The following is a 21,611-nucleotide window of genomic DNA, read 5'->3' as shown; positions in this document are numbered from 1 at the left end:
CCTAAAAAGCTTCTCAATTTCATAGATAGAGGTTATCTATGCTATATATTTTTCCCCAGGTAAACATGAATGCAGGTCTTCTATGTAGTTGTATATATTCTCATTATATAGTAATAATTTACAATACATATCCTAGTGCAAAATTTTGAGGATGCTAAATATTTATCTTTTACATATTAAATTAGAAGACACTATGTGTGAATATGAGTGTGTATAAATATATATACTTATAATTTAAATACTGCATAACAATATATTCATTTCATTATTATTGCTAACATATGAGGATAATAAAATAAATAGAAGACCAAGTATGTAAGTGTATTTTTTTCTTCACTCTTTCAACAAATATTTATTGAATGTTTACTATGTTCCAAGCATTATTCTAGGTATTTAAAATGAATCAGTGGATAAAACAGAAGATCTATTCTTTTTTTTTTAAGATTTTATTTATTTATCTGACACAGAGAGAGATCACTAGTAGGCAGAGAGGAGGCAGAGAGAGCAGGGGAAGCAGGCTCCCTGCTGTGGGGCTCGATCCCAGGACCCTGAGACTCTGACCTGAGCAGAAGGCAGAGGCTTAGCCCACTGAGCCACCCAGGTGCCCCTAGAAGATCTATTCTTATAAGTTATTTCTTTCATTCTAGTTAAAAAAATGGAAACTTTTTTCTTGCCTTAGGAAGGTAACATTGGGTAGAAGTATGACATCCATGCAAGACTGTTTAGATCCCCTTCTTTCACAGACTTGGAGTTTGATCTGCCATCATCTCTTTTCCAGACTCTTCTAGATTGTTTATTTCATCATCACTGGTATTTTTATGTTGATGATTGATAATGAAGTTTAAGCTACTTCTGTATTTTTTACAGCTTCGACAATGGAGTACCTTTGGAACCCTAGAAGTTGAGGCTCAGACTGAATCACAAACAAAGGAGTACTCAGTGATCACAGAAGAAGATTGTGAAATTCTTAAAATCTCTGCAAAGAATTATGCAAGATTTAAATCGGTACGAACACACACACACACACACACACACACACACACACAATATGTGTGTAAACTCAAGCTAAGTTTTGCCTTTAGACAGATGTCCATATCTTTTTAATGTTTTAATATACTTAACTTGGAGACAAAAATATGGCTTGTTTGATGAACAATATTTAAGCTTATGATGATGATGGGTAGTTGAAGTGGAAAGAAAGGTCTCTATGGGTATATTTTATGTATATTTTTAGCACTTTGGGTTTTTCATGAATTTCAAATCCATTCATTTATCCATTCATTTATTCAGGTACTTATTCAACAAACATATGTTTTGGGTGTCAACAGCTTGTCAAGAGTTAGGGATACCAGACAAACATACAGAGAGATCTCTAAATCTGTCAGTCCACCTGAGGAAAAAGAAATACTTGGGAATGGCTAACATGCTATTTCATTGTTGTAATAGATATTAAAAATCCAGTGTTGGATGAATAGGTGATCACAATTTAATTCTGGCCCCCAAATTCTGCTACATTAAGATAACTTATTGACTTCAAGTTTACCAATTTAGTCTCCTTTAATCAACTCCAAAACTTTCCCTCTTTTTGATTTCTCCTTTATTGGTGACAGAGAAAGTTTTTTATAAATGACTGCACTGAAAGGCCCCCATTGTCTATGAGCTTTTCTGATAGGATCTAAGTCTGGTACAGGGGCAACAGAGCACTGGTATCAGCTACGGTTGTGTGCTCAGGTTGGAGGGAGATGAAGAGACATCCATCTTTTAGATTTAGGTCTCTAATAGTTAGGGTTTCTTTTGATACAGTTGTCTCAGTGTCAGTGGTACAGATGACTTTCTCAGAATTCAACTTCCTTCCAAATCCCTGGTTTCAGAGTGGCTAGCTTAAAAAGAATCATTTTGTATGTTTTATTTTCAAAATATAAGTGTCAAGGATTCAATATTATCAAGTACAACTTTTGAGTTTAGTCTTGACTATGACAGGATTTCTTAAAAATGCTAAAACACTTATGGAAGTCTAAAAATATTATGAAAGGGGGAAAATACAATTTTAGTAGCAAATCTGAAGATTAAAATTTCAGTATAGTTATGTGATCAAAGAATGATGCACCTACAAACTTCAAATGTAATTTTGTTATACAATTTGCACTCATATAACTTTTATTTTTCGGTTACTGCCATTTATCTATCTACTGTACATTTTCCCTTATTTTTTAATAACCTTTTTCAGGAGAAAATAAAACTCGAAAATAAAGAAAAGGTGAAATTAATTCGTAAATGTCCATATTATGAAGAGTGGCCCACTTTATCCATACATGAGCTAGTTGCACTCATTAAATGGAAAAAATTTCCTCCAGGTCATGGTGAGTTTAATGCAATTTTGGATCATTTTCTTTACCTAACATATTATTGGAATTAGTAATTTTCATATGAGTGTTTCTCTAACTTCTTAATGTAGTCTTTTAATTGGACATTTAGATTATTGCCTATTTTTTATTAAAAAATCATTATGTATTGGCTTGAAGAGTGACCTCAGAACTTGCCTTACTTTCATATCCCTCTGTATTTCCTCATGGCCATGCCCTTCTTGCCCTATCCAGTCAATGTAAGGACAAAAGTAGAAATGCAGTGAGCAGTTCTATTCATTTTTCCTGTTCTCCTGATTGAACCTACTTAAGGAGCAAATTTGCTTCTCTGTACTTGCACTACACATTATCAGTGAAAAATATAGACAAAAGGTGAGGCTGAGAGAAGGAATAGCAACAGTGAAACTGCCAACATTTCCAGTATTTGGCATGGCAGCGATGTGTGGATTTCCTGCTTACATGTACAGAAAAAGCGTAGATGGCATTAAGTCATTCTGTATAATTGTTTCTATCTATGAAAGCCCATTAAATGAGAGATGTCAGCTGATATGGACTGAATGTTTGTGTCCCACAAAATTCATTTATTGAAGCCCTAATCCCCAATATGATGCTATTTAGAGGTGGGACCTTTGAGAGGTGATTAAGTCACTAAAGGAAAGCCCTCATGAATGGGATTAGTGTCTTTAGATAAGAAGAGACATGAGAGATGATCTGTCTCTCTCAGCCATATAAGGATACAAGAAGGCACCTTTCTGCAATTAAGAAAGAGGGATCTTACTGGACACTGAATCTGTTGGTACCTTGATCTTCGACTTCCCAGCATCCTAAACTGTGAGAAAAAAATGCTTTTTGTTTGGGCCATCCAGGCTTTGATATTTGTTATGGCAGCCCAAACTGACTAAGACACTGCCACAAGAGGAATTATGGTAGGTGGGTCAGAGCAGCTTTAGATCTCCTTCTAGTAAGAATCCCTACTGCCCTACAAGAGACAGTCACAAATAACAGGAAGAGGTTTGCAGCCTTACCTGGCTTTTCTCTTAGTTGGACAGTGGATTATAATAGAAGATATAATGTTCAAGAGAAATACTTCCATTTCAAGGCTATAGAGCCATAAATGTAGTAAGGGATATGTTGCCAGGAGGAGAACATTTCTGAATTAAATTTAAAATTAAAATGCTAAAAAGAATGAGTCTGAGTTGCAAATTCCATAATGTGATTGTTAATAAAAAAATATGATGGAGTTAAGAAAAATCTGGCTAAGATATCCTTTGAGGGAGTCACTGTGTAATAGAAAGGTGAGGTGTAGCAAGAACCAATACAGAAGGTTATTTTATTAGAAGAAAAGTAAATATCACTAGAGGCAAGGTTATGCTTCAAAAACCAAGATTCTCTAATAAACTTGTTACATTTGTTGAGATTATAGTCATTTACAGAATTTGTTCCAAATTTCTTCCCTGTGCTTATTTTTATATTTTATTTATCACTTTTTGAAAATATAGTGTTTAACCCATAGTTAGCCAAATACATATTTTTTCCTTGCTTGCAAAAATTGAATTTTAGATGTATTTTTGTTTATGAGACATGTTTTTCTAATGTGTTATTAATGCCACTTTTGGCCAACAGTATATTTAAGAAAGTAATTCCCTAACTTGGGAAAAATTAGGAATTGGACATTTCTAAAGTCAGCATATTTATTGTATAGAAACTTTTTTTTAATATGGGTGTTTTGATTTATCATTGGCTCCTCCTTTTGTATCAGAAATGTCACATTTTGGTCCATGCCTCATTTCCAGGGCTATTTTGTATAAAAAACAATGTCTCAGTCTTACCTATCTGTAAGAACATTAATATTTTTAGGTGATTAAAAAGGAGGAAAAAGGGACACCTGTATGGCTCAGTCAGTTAAGCATCAGACTCTTGATTTCAGCTGAGGTTATAATCTCATGAGAGATCTCTTATGAGATGAGATCTCAATCTCTTTTGAGATTGAGCCCCACAATGGGCTCCATGCTCAGCCTAGAGTCTGGTGGTTCCTCTCCCTCTGATCCTCCCTCTGCATATGCTGTCTCTCTCTCCTTCTCTCTCTCAAATAAATAAAATATAATTGAAAAATAAGAAGGAGGAAAGAAACTATAACAAATGTATTTTCAATTATGTACGTGAGACAAAAGAACATGGAATTTTAAAAAGGGGAATAATTATGAGCTTTTAATGTCTTTGATTACTAATGATGACTAATATGTGCCTCACTCTAAAATATCAACGTAAAATATTTAAATTTAGCATTAGAATTAAAGCAGTGTCTTAGGCTAATGCTGGGTTCAAGTTCTTTTTACAAATGTCTTTAAAAATAATGGTGGAATCCATCTATTGTATTGGACAGTCTGTGATTATATTGAATAAGTCAAAAATAGCATCATTTTCCCACTGATTCCCAAATAAAAATATGTAGTGCTTACATTTATACAGTTTTAAAAATCATTTGTCCTCCTTAGAGTAGAATGACAATTATAATAAATGATCTTTAAAGCCTCTTTCAGCTCTGAAATACTGTGGTTCTTATAAATAAACATATGTAGGTGAAGAATAAGTTCTGTCAACCTAATCAAATTTTCTTATATGGCAGTGACAAACATGATATATCAAAGAGAAGCATTAGATGTAATACTTTTCGACTTTACTCAAGATTTATTTTGAATTTTTATCAGAAAGTGTAAAAACTCTAGTTCAAATTATACTTTTATTATCTTGATTTAAAATTAGCACCAGTATGATTTCCAAAGCATAATTATGTGTGTTTTGATCTTCTTTTAGGAATGTGTATTAGATGAAGTTTCAGAGAGATTTAGTTAATTACTCAAAAGCTTGATAGAATTTAGGATTAATCCTTGGCAATCCATGAAATAAGTAAGGCTTATTTCTGGCTCTATTTCCTTTGTTAACTTCCTAAGTCTTCTTACTTTTGCTTCACTTGCCAAAGGATCCTGACTATAATAGATGTGTACAATGCTACATGTCCAGCTCCTATCACCCTAATTAAAGTCTTACCAGGTGTTATTTTTTTCAACGTATGACTTGCTGGAAAAAGACAACCAGCTTATCTCATTAATCAGCAAACAATAACTAGAGATACTTTAAAAAAGTAGTAACCAGTTTAGTTCTGAAAGATAAAATAGGCTAATATAATAATAGTAAAAAAAAAAAACCTTTCCTGGATAGTTAAGAATAAGTTTAGTTTTGTAAGAAACTACAAGTTGTCTTCTAAAGTGGTTGTACTATTTTTCATTTCCATTGTCAGTGAGAGTTCCTATTACTCCACATCCATGTCAGCATTTAGTGTTGTCAGTGTTCTGGATTTTGGCCACTCAAGTAGATTTATAGTGGTATTTCACTGTTGTTTTACTTTGCCCTTCCTTGAAAACATTTGAGTGAAGCATCTATTCACAGGTTTATTTCTAATCTATACATGTTTTTTGTTGAGGTGTCTATTAGGATCAGGGCCCATTTTTTAACCCACTGAGCCTCCCAGGCGCCCCTTGGGGCCCAGATATTTTGTTATTCTTAAGAGTTCTTTGTATATTTTGAATAAGAGTTTTTTTTTTTTTTCTCAGATATGTGTTTTGCAAATATTTTCTCACAATCTTTGCTTTGTCTTCTCATTCTCTCGACATTTTTCTTGATCGGTGGACATGAGGTACTTTGTAAATAGAACTGCTATGAATAGACTTTAGTAATATGGTTATAAGGTGTAGGGGAAGAAGTGTTTTATCTTCTTGTGATTAGGACTTAGTCTTTTAGTGGGCTTCTTGTCTCTGGAATGGGAGTTTCACTTATACTTCTTAGTCCTCTCCACTCACCCCTACCCCCACATTAGATAGAACAGAATGGCCAGAGGGGACTGATGTTAGGTACATCCCTTCTCTAGTTCAGTTAGGTTCTGATAAAATCCCATTAGGTTAAGCTCTGATTAACTAGTTTTCCCCAAGGGCAGGTCTTGTTAAAAACAGAGTGCCTTGCCTATTTCATTCCAGAAGCTTAAGGAATTTTCCTCTAATACATACTGTAGGAACCTAACAGAGACCCAGATGGTAAAACTCACAAAAGTGTGGGATTTCCTGAATCCTGTGTCTCCTTGGAATTTTAAACTCAGATTTGGCCACAGTGAACCTTCAGCAATTTGTCAAGTACAGTTTTGATTTTTTTAAACCAGCACCAGTTCCTGAGGAGGTTTCTGTTCTGGCAAGTTGTGATTCTTTGTATTTACTTATAGTTGCTCCAGTTTGTGGGGCAGCAGTTTTTCCTTTGACCTCACTCCTCTTAGAAGTTAAAAATTCTTTATTTTTCAGGTTTTTTGTTTATTTTGCTTTGTTTGTTTGTTTTTAGCTCTTTATTTATTATCAGAATGAAGTAGTGACTCCCGAGTTCCTTGGAAGCTGGATCAGAAAAACTGATTTTTCACTGTATTTATTATTTCCTTTATGTTTGTTCCAGAGCTAACTATATACATCACAACTTACCAGAATCTACTTCAGATTTTGACTAACTTAATTCCAGTTAGATATAGAAATATTATCATATATAACTCTGTTTTCATTCTTCATATGCTATTATCACTATACATATTACATCTATATATGTTGAAACTGAACGATAAATTGTTATTATTGTATATGATTTTACATCTTTTAAAGGGACTGTGAGAAGGGAGAAAAGTATATGTTTATAATGTTAAATGACTTATTTACCATTTCTAGCTATCTTCACTTATTTCTGTGGATTTAAAGTATCACCTGACACCCTTTCCTTAGTCCAGTATTAGTTTACTCCAGTTTACCATCTTGTGCTGTTATTGGCAAATATATATACACACGTATATAAAAGACCCCAAACCAGGATTATGTACTTAAAATCACTCTCTAAGTCATTTAAAAGAAGAAAGGAGAAGAAACATCCACTTATCACTGATCTCTACAATTACATATTTACCTTTAGCAGTACTCTTTAATTTTCTAGCAGAATTGAATTACTGTTTGGTGTTCCTTGCCTTAGGTCTGAAGAAATTCCCTTAGTATTTGTGATAGCAACAGATAATCTCAGGTTTTATTTAACTGGGAATGTTTCTCTTTTTTGAAATTTTTCTTTTGTTTCTCTTTTTTGAGAGAAACTTTTCTCTCAACACTACTTTTGTTGGTAGTGTTGTTGTTGTTGTTGTTGTTGTTTTTTGACACACTTTGAATACATTATTCCACTGTCTTCTGGTTTCAAATTGTTTTTGTTGAGAAGTGAGGTCTTCATCTTATTGTGGTTCACTGTAATTGATGAGTCATTTTTCTCTTATTGCTTTGAGATTTTCTCCTTGTCTTTGACTTGTATCATTTTTACTATAATGTGTCTTCCACTTATTTCATCTTACCTAAGTTCCAGAATCCTGCCTCCACTTTAACTTTTTCTCTCCTGTCTTCCCCACCTTCCTTTCTCTCAGCTACACTATATCCTATACACTTTAGTATACTGACTGGTACTAAAATAAAATTTTATCTCATCATTCATCATTTATCATATCATTCATCAAAATTTATCTTATCATTCATCAAAACTTATTTTATCATTCTTCTCCTTAATAATTTTCTTTCTTCCCATTGTTATTAGATCAAAATACAAAATCCTTAATATAGTTTTTTAAAGGCCAGTTGCATCTGGGCCTTGCCTGTGTCTCCAAGTTTTATATTGAATCATCCTTTTTTCTGTTCATGTTTCAATTATCCTTGAAAATTCTGGATTTTTATGACCTCTAGTGGCTCCTTCCCCTCAAGATCTCTATACATGCTGTTTCCACTTTTTTTGAGAATATATTTTCTCTGTATAAGGGAGAAGGTATTCACTAAATAAACCTTTGTATATTTGAACACACTTTTGTTGTTAAATCTCAAAACAAAATTTGTTGTTTTACTGTCTTTGAGTAGAAATTTAAGAGAATTATATGATTTCAATCAGTCAAAAATGAAGAATGCTGGGGGTGGGTCACAGTGTTTTAAACTAAGGATAATAAAAGCTAACTTTAACTTGAGATGATATCAAATAAAACAAGCATTAGCATGATATTAAGGACAACACGAGTTAAAGGCAGTTGAAAGAATGTTCTCAAGAAATCACCAGGACCAAAAATGTGTAGAATCTGTCAATTAATCGTTTTTATTTTTAGTCATTATTTTCAAATTTGTGAACTATGTATGCAGCCAAATTTCTAAAACATAAGGCATGAAATGATTATATAGTTCAGTGATAAATATAGTTCAAGTATAATCTCCTTTATACTTTTTATATTTGTCATTGTATACACTATTTTCATAAATATCTCCGTAAGAAATATTTTCTTAGTATGATAGATATTGCAGATTATATTTGCTCGATACCCCTCTCAAACATCTTTAAGCTGCCTTCATCCATTGTAGAGGCTAGAAAAGCTAAAGACTACATCTCTTAGAATCTTTTTTGAAAAGACATAATTCTGGTTATGGCCTGAATTCTTTCCAACAAACACAGCATTTGGAAGAAGTCAGGGAGCGACTCTTTACAGGCATGGTGATGAGGATGGTGGTTCTGATTTTCCCCCTAGCATTATGAGCGATGTGCAGGAGAGAGGCTTCTTTTAGAAGAGCTCTATATTGTGGGTGGACCTTTCCATTGGCTTTTTTCTTAAATTGTAGCATTGAAACCTAGTTTCATGATCCTCCTAGAACTTGCTAATACCTTCTAAAAACCCTTTTTCTATTTAAACTTACAGTATAAAAAAAATAATAAATAAATAAATAAATAAATAAATAGGGGCACCTGGGTGGCTTAGTGGATTAAGCCACTGCCTTCAGCTCAGGTCATGATCTCAGGGTCCAGGGATCCAGTCCCGCATTGGGCTCTCTGCTCAGCAGGGAGCCTGCTTCCCTCTCTCTCTCTCTCTCTCTGCCTGCCTCTCTGTCTACTGTGATCTCTCTTTGTCAAATAAATAAATAAAATCTTTAAAAATAAATAAATAAATAAATAAACTTAGAGTCTGTGTTATATACTTAGAAACCAAAAATAGTACTTTAGTTATCCATTCTACCAAAGTTGATCTCTTTTGTGAGTGCTTTTAAAGAATTTCTTCATTTGGCTTTAATCATTAATATTTTTATTGAATGTCTATTATGTACAAAACATTGTATCAGTTACTTTTGTGAATATTAAAAGAAATGCATTCTAAAATTACATAAAATCAAATATTTGAGTAGCTACAATGCATTCAATACTATGTAGGGTAGTTTGGATTTATTTCAGGAGATTTAATAATTATAAAAATAATGACTGATTTTAAATTAATGAGATGGGTCACAAATATCTTACATTAAAATAATTTTCGGTAACTCATGGACATATATATTATTTATCATGATAATTGTTAAATTACTATTTTTCAACAGATACAATAAATATTAAGTGGAAGAAAGAATTTTTTTTGGATATAGTTGGACAGAGGGTAGGAATGATAATTCCAGGAGAGAAAGGAAAAATAACATGAGCCAGTATATGACTTGCATATGATTCACAAGAGTGAATCAAATAGCCCAACTGAGATTAGGTGCTCAATTGTAATCATTATGAGCTCAGTCAAAACTATAGATAGTCTGAGGCTTTTTAAGTGCCATATTCATGTACTTGTACTTTATTTTATGGCTAACATGATATCATTAAAGATTTTTTAATAATAAAAGATACCTAGTAAAAGTTTTAGAGGAATGAATCAGGCAGAGCAATATGAATGATGGTTGAAAGGAGAGAGGCAGTAGAAAACCAGGAAAAAAAATTAAGAGTCCATTTTGGTAGTGCAGAGGCAAAGAGATAAAAGGCAAGAGTGATACTAATAATGGCAAGAAATTAATGTGAGAGGCATTTTAATTATTCAGTGTATTGTATGGAATGGACCTTTACAAATACATTTTCTCTATTCCTTAGTATCTTTGGTGTTATGCACTTGCATGGGATGCTTTGTTTCATTTTTAATTTCAATCAGAGTACTTTGTTGCTGCATAGATATATGCAAATAAGTGTATGTCAGCCTAAACTATTACAAACAGCAGGCAGGATCCTCAAGTACAAATTTAAATAAACCTGTGCTCTCACCTACTACCTCAAAGATGGAACAAAACTTTCCTAGTATTTCCCAGAGATATTTAAATGCGGACCACCCCATCCCCTCTCTCAAGTCTTTTGTCAGTATAAGCCATTATTTATAAATATTCATGAGAGAGTTTCTTTTCATCCTATCCCAGAACTCAAGCTAAACGTAACTTTCTCAATAACTTGTGTGGCTGTGGGTGGATATTTGTAACTCATGCTTTCATTGACAGATATTTATAATTTATGTTTTTATTATGTAGTATGTTTGTTCTTATTCCCTAACTTGTAAGAGAACACATTTTTCCTTCCCTTTCATTTTGGTCCTTAAAACTCAAACCCTTCAGTTTTTGCCATCAGCAAATGTTCCCAAGACTACTTAAGGTCCTTACCACTTGAATTTTCAGTTTCATCTTTAATTTTTATTTCCATTAAAGGATTTATGATGATATTATCTTTATATACAAGTTCAGATTATGTGTTTTTATTACTTTATTTTCTAAATTTATTTGTCAAGATCATTTAATTATATCCAATATTTATACCTAGATCTTTCTATATTACAGTTTCTTTTGGAACTCAAGAAACTAATTTTCTCCCATGAAACTTCTGCTTCTTTTTTTTTTTAAGCTCTTTCCTCATGATTTGATAGTACATCTTTTTGCTAGAAGTGATTAGTAATGGAAATGTGCAACTACTAGGTAAAATTTAGTAATTTTAACATTCTATAAAAATAGCTACTGTTACTATCATATGCAATTGAATAATTTACTTCAGAAATATTGTGGATAGAAAGATCATTAAATATAATATATCTGTTAGTTTTCATTATGAAATTTTGTTTCACTTCATAATTAATATAAATAATAATATAAAACATGTGGATTTGGATGCTGGTACATGAGATCACTAAAACAAGTCAAGTTTATTAGGGTCTGGATGCAAAATTCTGAAAATTTTGCCAATAGAAATAAAATGCATTACTATTAAGACCTAAACATATTTGTTGCTTGAAAATATAAGTTTGGGGAAGTTCTTATTTGTTAGACAACACTCATGTTTGAAAAACTGCAAGTGTCTGAATGGCTCAATCTGTTAAGCATCTAATCTTGATTTCAGCTCAGGTCATAATCTCAGGGTTGTAATGTTGATCTCCTCATCGAGTTCTGCACTCAGAGGAATGTCGGCTAAGATTTTCTCCCCCTTTCCCTCTCCCCACCATGCACTCTCTCTCTTAATTTCCCTTTCTAAAATAAATAAATAAATAAATTTTTGAAAGAATTGTAAACATTTGATCAGTTTGATAAATACAAATTTAAATATTGTAGTTAGATTATGCTTTTTATTATTGTGATAGGCAGAAAAAATGGCTTCCCAAAGATATATTCACTTCCTAATTTTAGATCCTGTGAATATTTCTTTATATGGCAAAATATATGGAAGCCTTAAGCCTCTTGAGAGGAAGATCTTATCATTGATTAATCAGGTAAGCTCTATCTGCCATTTGTGTATCTTCATAAGAAGGGTCCAAGAAGGATTTCATTGAGACACAAGCAGAAGAGAAGATGATATGAATAGATTGCAGTGGGAGCCAGCAGGCCAGAAACCTTAAGGCATGCCAGCTAAGAAAGGGAAGAAATAGTTTCCCTACCTAGTGATTCTTTGGAGGGAGCAGAACTCTGCTGACACCTTGATTTCAGAGATCTGGCCTCTGTAACTACCAATAAATTAACTTCACATTTTAAGCCACCTAGTTTGTGACAATTTGTTATGGTAACTGCTGGAAACTACAACACTATAAAACCATTGATTTTGTTCTCAATTGATTTTGCAATTTGACAAAGATATATTAATATCCATAGAATACAGCTAAACATGTTTTGTAGAAAGTATGTAGTTTCATTTTTTAACTTCAAATTTAGCCCTTTAATTATAACAACAGTATAAGAAAGGTGAACAATATCTTAAATAATTATGTAAAGTAAAAAAATTGCTCATCTAAATAATGATTCAGCTGCTAGATGGAAATTAAATGAAAATAAATTAAACATTTATTTAATTAATTCAAGCCCTTTGGAAATAGAGAGGGTACAATTAAATATCTTCTAATAATAGAGCATTCATCTATTCAACTGCTTCATGAGTAAATAGAACTTTTCTTGAGCAAACCAGGCAATACCTAAGCTCTTTATAGAGCACTTTCCTCCACTTCTTTCTACTTCCCACATATGACCATTGACTCTTTTATTTTGTTGTTATAAAAATTATAACCTTCCTTATTAAGGCAATTGAATTTTGACATTTAGAAGTAAAGTTGCATTTTCCTCCATCAAAAAAATAAAATGGCACAATTCCATTTTCTCACACTTTAAAAAGCAAATACATGAAATAATTTGTTTCTAAGCACACCAAATATATGGACATTTAAATCTATGTAAATGTTAATTATAAATACCATTCACCTAATCAAAGTAATTTCTAAAAATTTCAGAGTAGAACTTTAAATGCTAATTATTGAACCACACTAAAACTATTATTTATAACTGAATCATTAACAATAATCTTTGTTACTTGATAGTAGGGATGGTTTTTAACTTTCTGGTATATTGAGGATATTTCATAATAATTATTTATTTTTATACTTAACTAACTAAATAAGTATAATTGTAATTTGGCTTATAAAAACCCAGAGCAACCTGCTAAATAAAGAAGCTATCTATGATGGATCCTGTGATTCATCCATCCGGTCTTCCACCTGCAGAAAGACATTGATATAAGTAAGTCCTTGTGACCTTGAGTTTGACAGTTTTCATCATTTTTGAAGAAATCATGCTTTTTGGAAGGTTCTTTCACACCTGAAGAGATAATATGAACAAAGATAGACATCAGAATAATGCAAGTAGTTAGGTAATTAATGTTTGATATATACAGATTTTACAGAGGGAGAGAAGTGAAAATATAAAAGACGTCAGTTTACTTGTTTCCAAATTCTAAGGCCCAGTTCATTAGAGTATGAAATCAAACAAAAGTTCTACTAAAGGTTTGTCCAGGAAAAGATCATGCATTAGACCAAAGCGTTCCCTTTGTGTATGGTAAAATATGGAGTATGTCTAACAAGATGAAATAAAGAAGCTGGAATGACTGTCTGCTGAAACAGTAATTAGAGGGAAGGAGCTAAGGTAGTGGCATAGTAGAAGGACTCTAGGCTTGCTTTGTCCCTTGAACATGGCTAGATAATTATTAAATTATTCTGAATATCCAAGGAATTTACCTGAGGACTGATAGAACAAATTGCACAACTAGAGAGAGAGAAGAGGCCACACTGAGGAAAGTAGGGAGTGTGAAGGTATGGTTTGAAGGAGAAACAGATTGCAGGTGCTGTGGAAGGGAAGGAACCCTGGTCCCAGAGAAAAGTGAAAGAATAAGGTGCACAGAGATATTCACAAGAACACTTCCACAATGCCATTGACTGGGAAAACAAGAGGGGCTAATTTTTATGAGTTTTTGCAATCAGGGAAGTGCAAAGACTGGAGGTTATAGGTCTCAGGCTTGGCTGGGATAGAGACCTCAGGGTGCTTCCTTATTCCTGGAGAGAAGGAAGGCAAGGCAACCCTGGGGCATGCTGCATGATCAAAGGATTGCCTAAGGTGCACAGGAAGAGACTTTTCTTCTTAGAGCATATCAGTGAGAAGTGAGATTGTCTCTTCAGGGTCAAAAGAACTAGCCAGCACCATTTCTCTTCCTACCATTCAACATAAGCACAGAGATACGTGCTGAGGGCAGCTAACCTGTTTAGCCTGCTGTGCTCCAAATCCCATGCCCCGCTCTAGCATGACTGCCTTTCTAGGTCAAACTTGCATCAATCCCAGCATGGTGAGATCCTTTCCCAGAAGACCAGCACAGGTCCCTGCCACATCAGGTCCCTGAGTTTTAAAAGTCAGTAGGTTTGGCTGGGATAGAAGTGTGCTGCACCACTCCAGGTAAGCAAGCAAGCAACCCAGAGACAGACAGTACGAAAGCAATGATCTGAAAAATGCCTGTGATGCACAGGGGAAATTATTTGTTCTTCTGAAAGTGCTTCTCTGAGAGCAGCAAGCACAGACTTCCTTCTTCAGGAACAAAGATACCGGCTGGTGCCATTTCCCTTCCCACACCTCAACATAAACCAACTTTGTTAAACACCACAGAACCAACACTGTTGCCTAACCTGCTTAGACTAAGTTCTGACCCCTTGCACTCCATTGGGACTGCTTTTCTTCAGCTGGTGTCCCTAAGGACTAGTGCTGTGGGTCCCTTGTCCCCAGAGACCAACAGAATTCCCCCATATGTACCACATCTGCTGACCATAGCGTTCTGCAAAAGTTCAGTTCTGTGGAAATAGCATCAGTTCTCTTTTAACAAATAGAGCACACCTAATTAAAACTTGCCACATTCTGGCCAAGGTCCAAACACTGCCCACTGAAGGCAAGGAGAAACTGCAGATGACTGACCTGAGGGATAAAGCATCCAGAACACAGCAGCAGAGTGCAGAGAGCACACACCATAGATACTTCCTGAAGCACTAGGCCCTAGGCACTATATAATCTCTTCTTCATAAAACTGTTACACTCAGGAGCAGGAAATATAACAGGTTTTTCTACCACACAGAAGACAGAGAGAGACCTAAGCAAAATACAAGATGAATTCATCCCAAAATAAAGAACAAGAAAAGATAATGGCCAGAGATCTAATTGAAACAGATATAACAAAGATGCCTGATCCAGAATTTAAAGCGATAGTGATAAGGACACTAGCTGTGCTTGAGAAGAGCATGGAAGACATCAGGGAAAACTTTACTGCAGACATTAAAGAGCTAAAAAACAATCAGGCCAAAATGAAAAATGCAATAACTGTGATTTAAAACCAACTAGATGTAATGACCACAGAATAGAAGAAAGAGAGGAATGAATAAGTGGTATAGAAGAAAGAATTATGGAAAATAATGAAGTTGAACAAAAGAGAGAAAGAAGAATGATGGATCACAAGAGTAGACTTAGGGTACTCAGTGACTTCATCAGACATAATAACATTCATATCATCTGAGTTCTAGAGAAGAAGAGAGAAAAGGGAGCAGAAGTTTTATTTGAGGAAATAATAGCTGAAAACCTTCCTAATCTGGGGAAGGAAACAGATATCCATATACAGGAGGCACAGAAAACTCCTATCAAAATCAACAAAACATGCCAACACCAAGACATACTGTAGGTAAATTTGCAAAATACAGTGATAAATTAAAAAATATTAAAAGCAAAATGACAAACGAAGTCCCTAACTTACAAGGGAAGACCCATAGGTTAGCAGCAGATCTCTCCACAGAACTTAGCAAGCTAGAAGAGAGTGGCATGATGTATTCAATGGGCGAAGGGGAAAATCTGCAGCCAAGAGTACTCTATCCAGCAAGGCTATCATTCAGAATATAAGGAGAGATAAAGAGTTTCCCAGACAAACAAATACTAAAGGAGTTCACCACAAAACCAGGCCTGCAAGAGATATTAAAGGAAATTCTTTGAGTAGGAAGGAAAGGCAAAAAGCAACAAAGACTAAAAAGGAGCAGATAAAATCTCCAGGAAAAATTACAATACAAATAATAAAATGGCAATAAGTATCTATCAATAATTATTCTGAATGTAAATGGACCAAATGCTCCAATCAGAAGACATAGGGTGTCAGAATCGACAAAAAGACAAGACCCATTGATATGCTGCCTAGAAGATACTCATTTTTAGACCCAGAGATACCTGAAGATTGAAAGAGAGGGGATGGAGAAATATTTATCATGCTAATGGACATCAAAAGAAAGCCAAAGTAGCAATACTTATATCAAACAAAATAGATTTTAAGCCGAAATCTATAACAAGAGATGAAGAAAGGCATTATATCATAATTAAGGGGTCTACCCAACAAGAAGATCCAACAATTGTAAATATTAATGCCCCCAACTTGGAAGCACTGAAATATATACAACAATTAATAATAACATAAAGGAACTCACTGATGATAATACAATAATAGTACGGGACTTTAACCTCCACTTACATCAATGCAAAGATAACCAAAGCAAAAATTAACAAGGAAATAATGGGTTTGAATAACACAGGGCAAGATGGACTTAACAGATATATTCTGAGCATTTCATCCTAAAGCAGCGGAGTACACATTCTTTTCACGTGCACATGGGACTTTCTCTCGATTAGATCACAGGCTAGGTCATAAATTAGGCTTCAACAAGTACAAAAAGACTGAGGTCATACCATGCATCTTTTCTGACCACAACACTATGAAACTTGAAGTCAACCATAAGAAAAAATTTGGAATGACCACAAATACTTGGAGGTTAAATTGCATAGTATTAAAGAATGAATGGGTCAACCAGGAAATTAAAGAAGACATAAAAAATACATGGACACAAATGAAAATGAAAACATAATGGTTAAAAACATTTGGGATGCAGCAAAACCAGTCATAAAAGGGAAATATATGGCAATACAGGACTACCTCAAGGGGCAGGAAATTCTCAAATACACACCTAACCTAACACTTAAAGAAGCTAGGAAAATAACAACAAATAAATAGAACAGAATAGAAGATCTGAAAATGAACACACAACTATACAGTCAACTAATTGTCAACAAAGCAAGAGAGAATATCCAATGGAAAAAACAGTTTCTTCAACAAATGATGTTGGGAAAACTGAAAAGAAGCAGAAGAATGAAAATGGACCCCTTTCTTACACCAAACACAAAAATAAATTCAAAATGGAAGAAAGGCCTACATGTGAGACAGGAAACCATAAAAATCCTAGAGGAGAACACAGGCAGTAATCTCTTTGACCTTGGCCATAGCAGCTTCTTACTAGGTAGGTCTCCTGAGGCAAGGGAAACAAAAGCAAAAAATAAATGATTGGAACTTCATCAAGATAAAAATCTGCATATCAAAGGAAATGATCAACAAAACTAAAAGACAACCTACAGAATGGGAGAAGATATTTGTAAATGATATGTGATAAAGGGTTAGTAACCAAAATCTACAAAGAACTAAACAAATTCAAAACCCAAAAAAGAAGAGCATGTTTTACTTCCCAGTAAAAACACGGGAAGAAGACATGAATAGTAATAGCCATAATAATTATAAGCAGTGTCTGTATTAGTTTGGTAAGACTGTGTTGACCAGTGATGACTCAGTTCTTTTTTATTGCACTTATGATGGCTATAAAATAAGATTTAAAAACCTAAAACAGAACGTATAATTTATAAAGGATTATAATGTAATAATATTTGGTTTTGAGGAAATATAAATCTTAGAGTAATGCTGTCCAAAAGAAATATAATACAAGGTATACATATAATTTTAAAGTTCTTACTAGCTACATTTAAGAAAGTGAAAAGAAACAGAAGAAATTAAATTTAATATATTTTAACTCTATATGACTAATTTCGACAGGCAGTCCATATAAAATTACTAACTAGATAATTTATATTATTTTACTTGTATTAAATTTTTATATTAAATCTTCAAAATCTTCAAAATGCAGTGTATATTTTGTAATTACAGCTTCAAAATCTTCAAAATGCAGTGTATATTTTGTAATTACAGCTCATCTGGATTTGGTCTAGCCACATTTCAAATGCTTAATATGTACTGGTGGCTCCATATTAGATAGTGCAGACTTAGAATTTGCAATACTTTTTCTGATATCACAAAACAAAACAAAAAAAGGACAAAAATAATGGTGTAATAGATTTGCAGAACTGGATTTTTTAAATCTACTGAATAGTGAGTAACTATATGGCTACATTTTTAAATATTTCATGTATCATTTTAATGACTACTATCTAAAGAGTGAATACAGCTAAGAAAGCGAACCATGTCATTATAGTTTTGTTTTCTTTGCTCTGACATTTGAGCATCCTAAATTTTTCTGGATGCGTGTCTGCTGGGGGGGGCGGGGTTTAAGATAATCTCAGAAAAATGAAAACATAGTTACATGCAATACTTGTATTTTAATTTTTTAGCAGGCCGTGTTGTCTATATTAAACGAATAAACCTATGGAATACCACAGATCTTTATCTTCACAGATGTTAATGACTTATAAAGTGATATTTGTATTTCTAAACTTATTTAGGTAGAATTACATAAGTTCTAAACTGTATTCTATAATTATCAAGGAAGTTAGTATTTAAAGGCATTCTCTAACAATTTATTTGAGAAAGGAATCTTCAAGCTTTATAAATCTGTTTATCATTATTAAGATTATAACTACATTGCCATACATTTTTTTATCATAAAGATAATTTGATTTTCCACAAAACTGGCCCTAATTGCAAATATATATATTCTTTACATCATATGTTTGGAACCTGTAATACCTCCCATCCCCTCCCTCTCTACACCCCACCAAGAAAATGGTATTAGGTGCTTAGGTTCCTAGAACAGTGCGCAAAACCGTCTTAAATCATGTCACCCCTACTTATGGTGGAGGACTTGAAAAATATCTTTCTCTGTTTCTAAAAATAAAAAGTAACCCTTCACCCAACTCATCACTACCTCCTTGAGCTATTGAACAGCATAATTGGTCATTCTTTTAGATTCAAATTTATATTGGTTACTTCACTCCACTATAAAAAAAGGAATAAAACTGATTGGGTCAGGGGAAAATGAGCATTTATTTAACATCAACTCTATGCCAGTTACTTTTTGGTTACTTTTATATGTATTTTTTCTCATTTACTTCTCATAAATCTCTATAAGCTAAGTATATTGTATATTAATAAAAAGAAACTTCACTGGGGCACCTGGGTGGCTCAGTGGGTTAAGCCTCTGCCTTCGGCTCAGGTCATGATCCCAGGGTCCTGGGATCGAGCCCCACATCGGGCTCTCTGCTCTGCAGGGAGCCTGCTTCCTCCTCTCTCTCTGTCAGATAAATCAAGAAAAAATCTAAAAAAAAAAAAAAAAAAAAAAAAAAGAAACTTCATGAGAGAGAGAAACAAAAGCTCAAAAATTTATTTTTCCAAGGTTAGACTTCTAGTAAATGTCAAATTGGAAATCCAAAACTGATTAATGACAAAATGAAAATATGATATAATGGAAAATCTTCTTTCCATCATGTTATTTTTCCAAGAGATTTTCTAGTATTTGGAAGAGTCAGAAGCAGCTGCCTATTTGTTAGCAGAAGTAGGCATGTTAGACTCCAGGAAGAAAAAATCTGGAGTTAAATTTTTTTTAACTTGTCAGGTTCCTGTCATTTTCACATATTTGCCTCTGTGCACTCTGAGAATTAACCTTCCTTCATCAATGCCCATGTTTATTACTCTACTTCTGCTGATGGCCAGACTTCTGTAGTCCCCATGGTTTTGTTAGATCCCATGCAGTTTACAGAATTTGCCTTGCTCTCTCTTTCAGAAGGATATACAAAAGTGTTTGATGTTTCAGGAAACTCTTATTATTATAATAAAGTGAGAAATAGATGTATGGTTAAAAAGCTCCTCACAATATTCTGTACCCGCCCCCCATTTATTCACCTAGACCTTACAGAGAACAGTATAAATGAAGTGATAAATCTTTGGGTATATATAGTTCTGAATTATACTAAAATATGTTACCCAGAAAGTCATAGATTGAAAGAAGTTCATATTGTAAATTTGGAAAAATTTATTGAGTCCTTGGTTTGTTGGAGAAAAATAGAATAAGGACAGAAGACACTCCAATATGAGACAGAGTGAGGAATACGGGTTGGTATGTTAGAACCAGCAACTGGTAACATAATTGAGAAAAATTAAGTAATTGTGTAAGATGACATATAGGTAGCTTAAGAATTTTATTTTAATTTAAAATAGTCTATGGGGTGCCTGGGTGGCTCAGTGGGTTAAGCCGCTGCCTTTGGCTCGGGTCATGATCTCAGGGTCCTGGGGTTCAGTCCCGCGTCGGACTCTCTGCTCAGCGAGGGGCCTGCTTCCCTTCCTCTCTCTCTGCCTGCCTCTCTGCCTACTTGTCCTACTTGTGATTTCTCTCTGTCAAGTGAATAAAATCTAAAAAAAATAAAATAAAATAGTCTACATACTCCCTATTTTCCAAGTTTCGATGGAAGTTGAAGACCTCTTTGAATATGAATCTAGAGATCTTTACTTTTTTAATACAGCCATAAATTCTAATATTAATTCAAGAGGAACAAGAATAGTTTTAATTGGGGCGCCTGGGTGGCTCAGTGGATTAAGCCGCTGCCTTCGGCTCAGGTCATGATCTCAGTGTCCTGGGATCGAGCCCCACATCGGGCTCTTTGCTCAGCGGGAGCCTGCTTCTCTCTCTCTCTCTCTCTCTGCCTGACTCTCTGCCGACTTGTGATCTCTCTGTCAAATAAATAAATAAAATATTTAAAAAAAAAAAAAAAAAAAAAAAAAAAAAAAAAAAAAAAAAAAAAAAAGAATAGTTTTAATTAATTAGTTAATTAATTAAAGAGGAAAAAGAAATAAAATATTTTGTGAGGATTAGATTTTGCTTTTTTTCTAGGTTCTTTCCATTATCTATTTAGGATATTTTCCTGTGCAGCTCACAACTATTATGTCTTTGTAATGCACTCATGTTTAGATTTCATAGAAATAAACTCTCACATAGAATATTTATTGGTTTAATATTTTATTAAAACTTATGATTACAATGAGAAATACAATGGACATAAACAGCGTATTTTTGTGTTGAAACAAACACAATCAACTGTTGTCTAGAATACAGCTTTTTTTATTGTACTTGAAACATTTGATTATGTTAAAGTATAATTTATTAGCTGCCAATACTCAATGAGACATGGGCATTGGTTGTGTTCTATAGTTATTTTGATTTTTGTTTTTTTTTTGTCTAGGCACCCCATTTATTAAGTCAGTAGAACAAATCCATAAGTTTAAGTTCTGAATCACCTGGCCGTTAAAAAATACACTCACATAAGAAAGTATCTGTACTCTTGGCATAGGGCATACTTGAAATTATGATCTCTGGTGTTGGGGAGTTTAAAACTCCATTACCATGCCTTCCAAGTCTTCCAATCACCACCTCCATCTTTTCCTGTGCCA

General features: G+C 33.8%; 1 protein-coding gene across 1 annotated transcript in view; it reads left to right on the top strand.

Moving 5' to 3' along the window:
- Window positions 1-21,611, top strand: part of CNBD1 (cyclic nucleotide binding domain containing 1) — a 437,858-nt gene that overhangs the window by 322,359 nt on the left and 93,888 nt on the right. The window contains exons 7-8 of the mRNA XM_059168841.1: window positions 868-1,005; window positions 2,228-2,360. Coding sequence (XP_059024824.1) covers window positions 868-1,005; window positions 2,228-2,360 — 271 coding nt within the window. The remainder of the gene's footprint in view (window positions 1-867; window positions 1,006-2,227; window positions 2,361-21,611) is intronic.

This window comes from Mustela lutreola, chromosome 3, assembly GCF_030435805.1.
Source record: "Mustela lutreola isolate mMusLut2 chromosome 3, mMusLut2.pri, whole genome shotgun sequence".
Taxonomy (NCBI): domain Eukaryota; kingdom Metazoa; phylum Chordata; class Mammalia; order Carnivora; family Mustelidae; genus Mustela; species Mustela lutreola.
The sequence above is the reverse complement of the archived record's forward strand: the minus strand, read 5'-3'. Positions and strand labels throughout refer to the sequence as shown.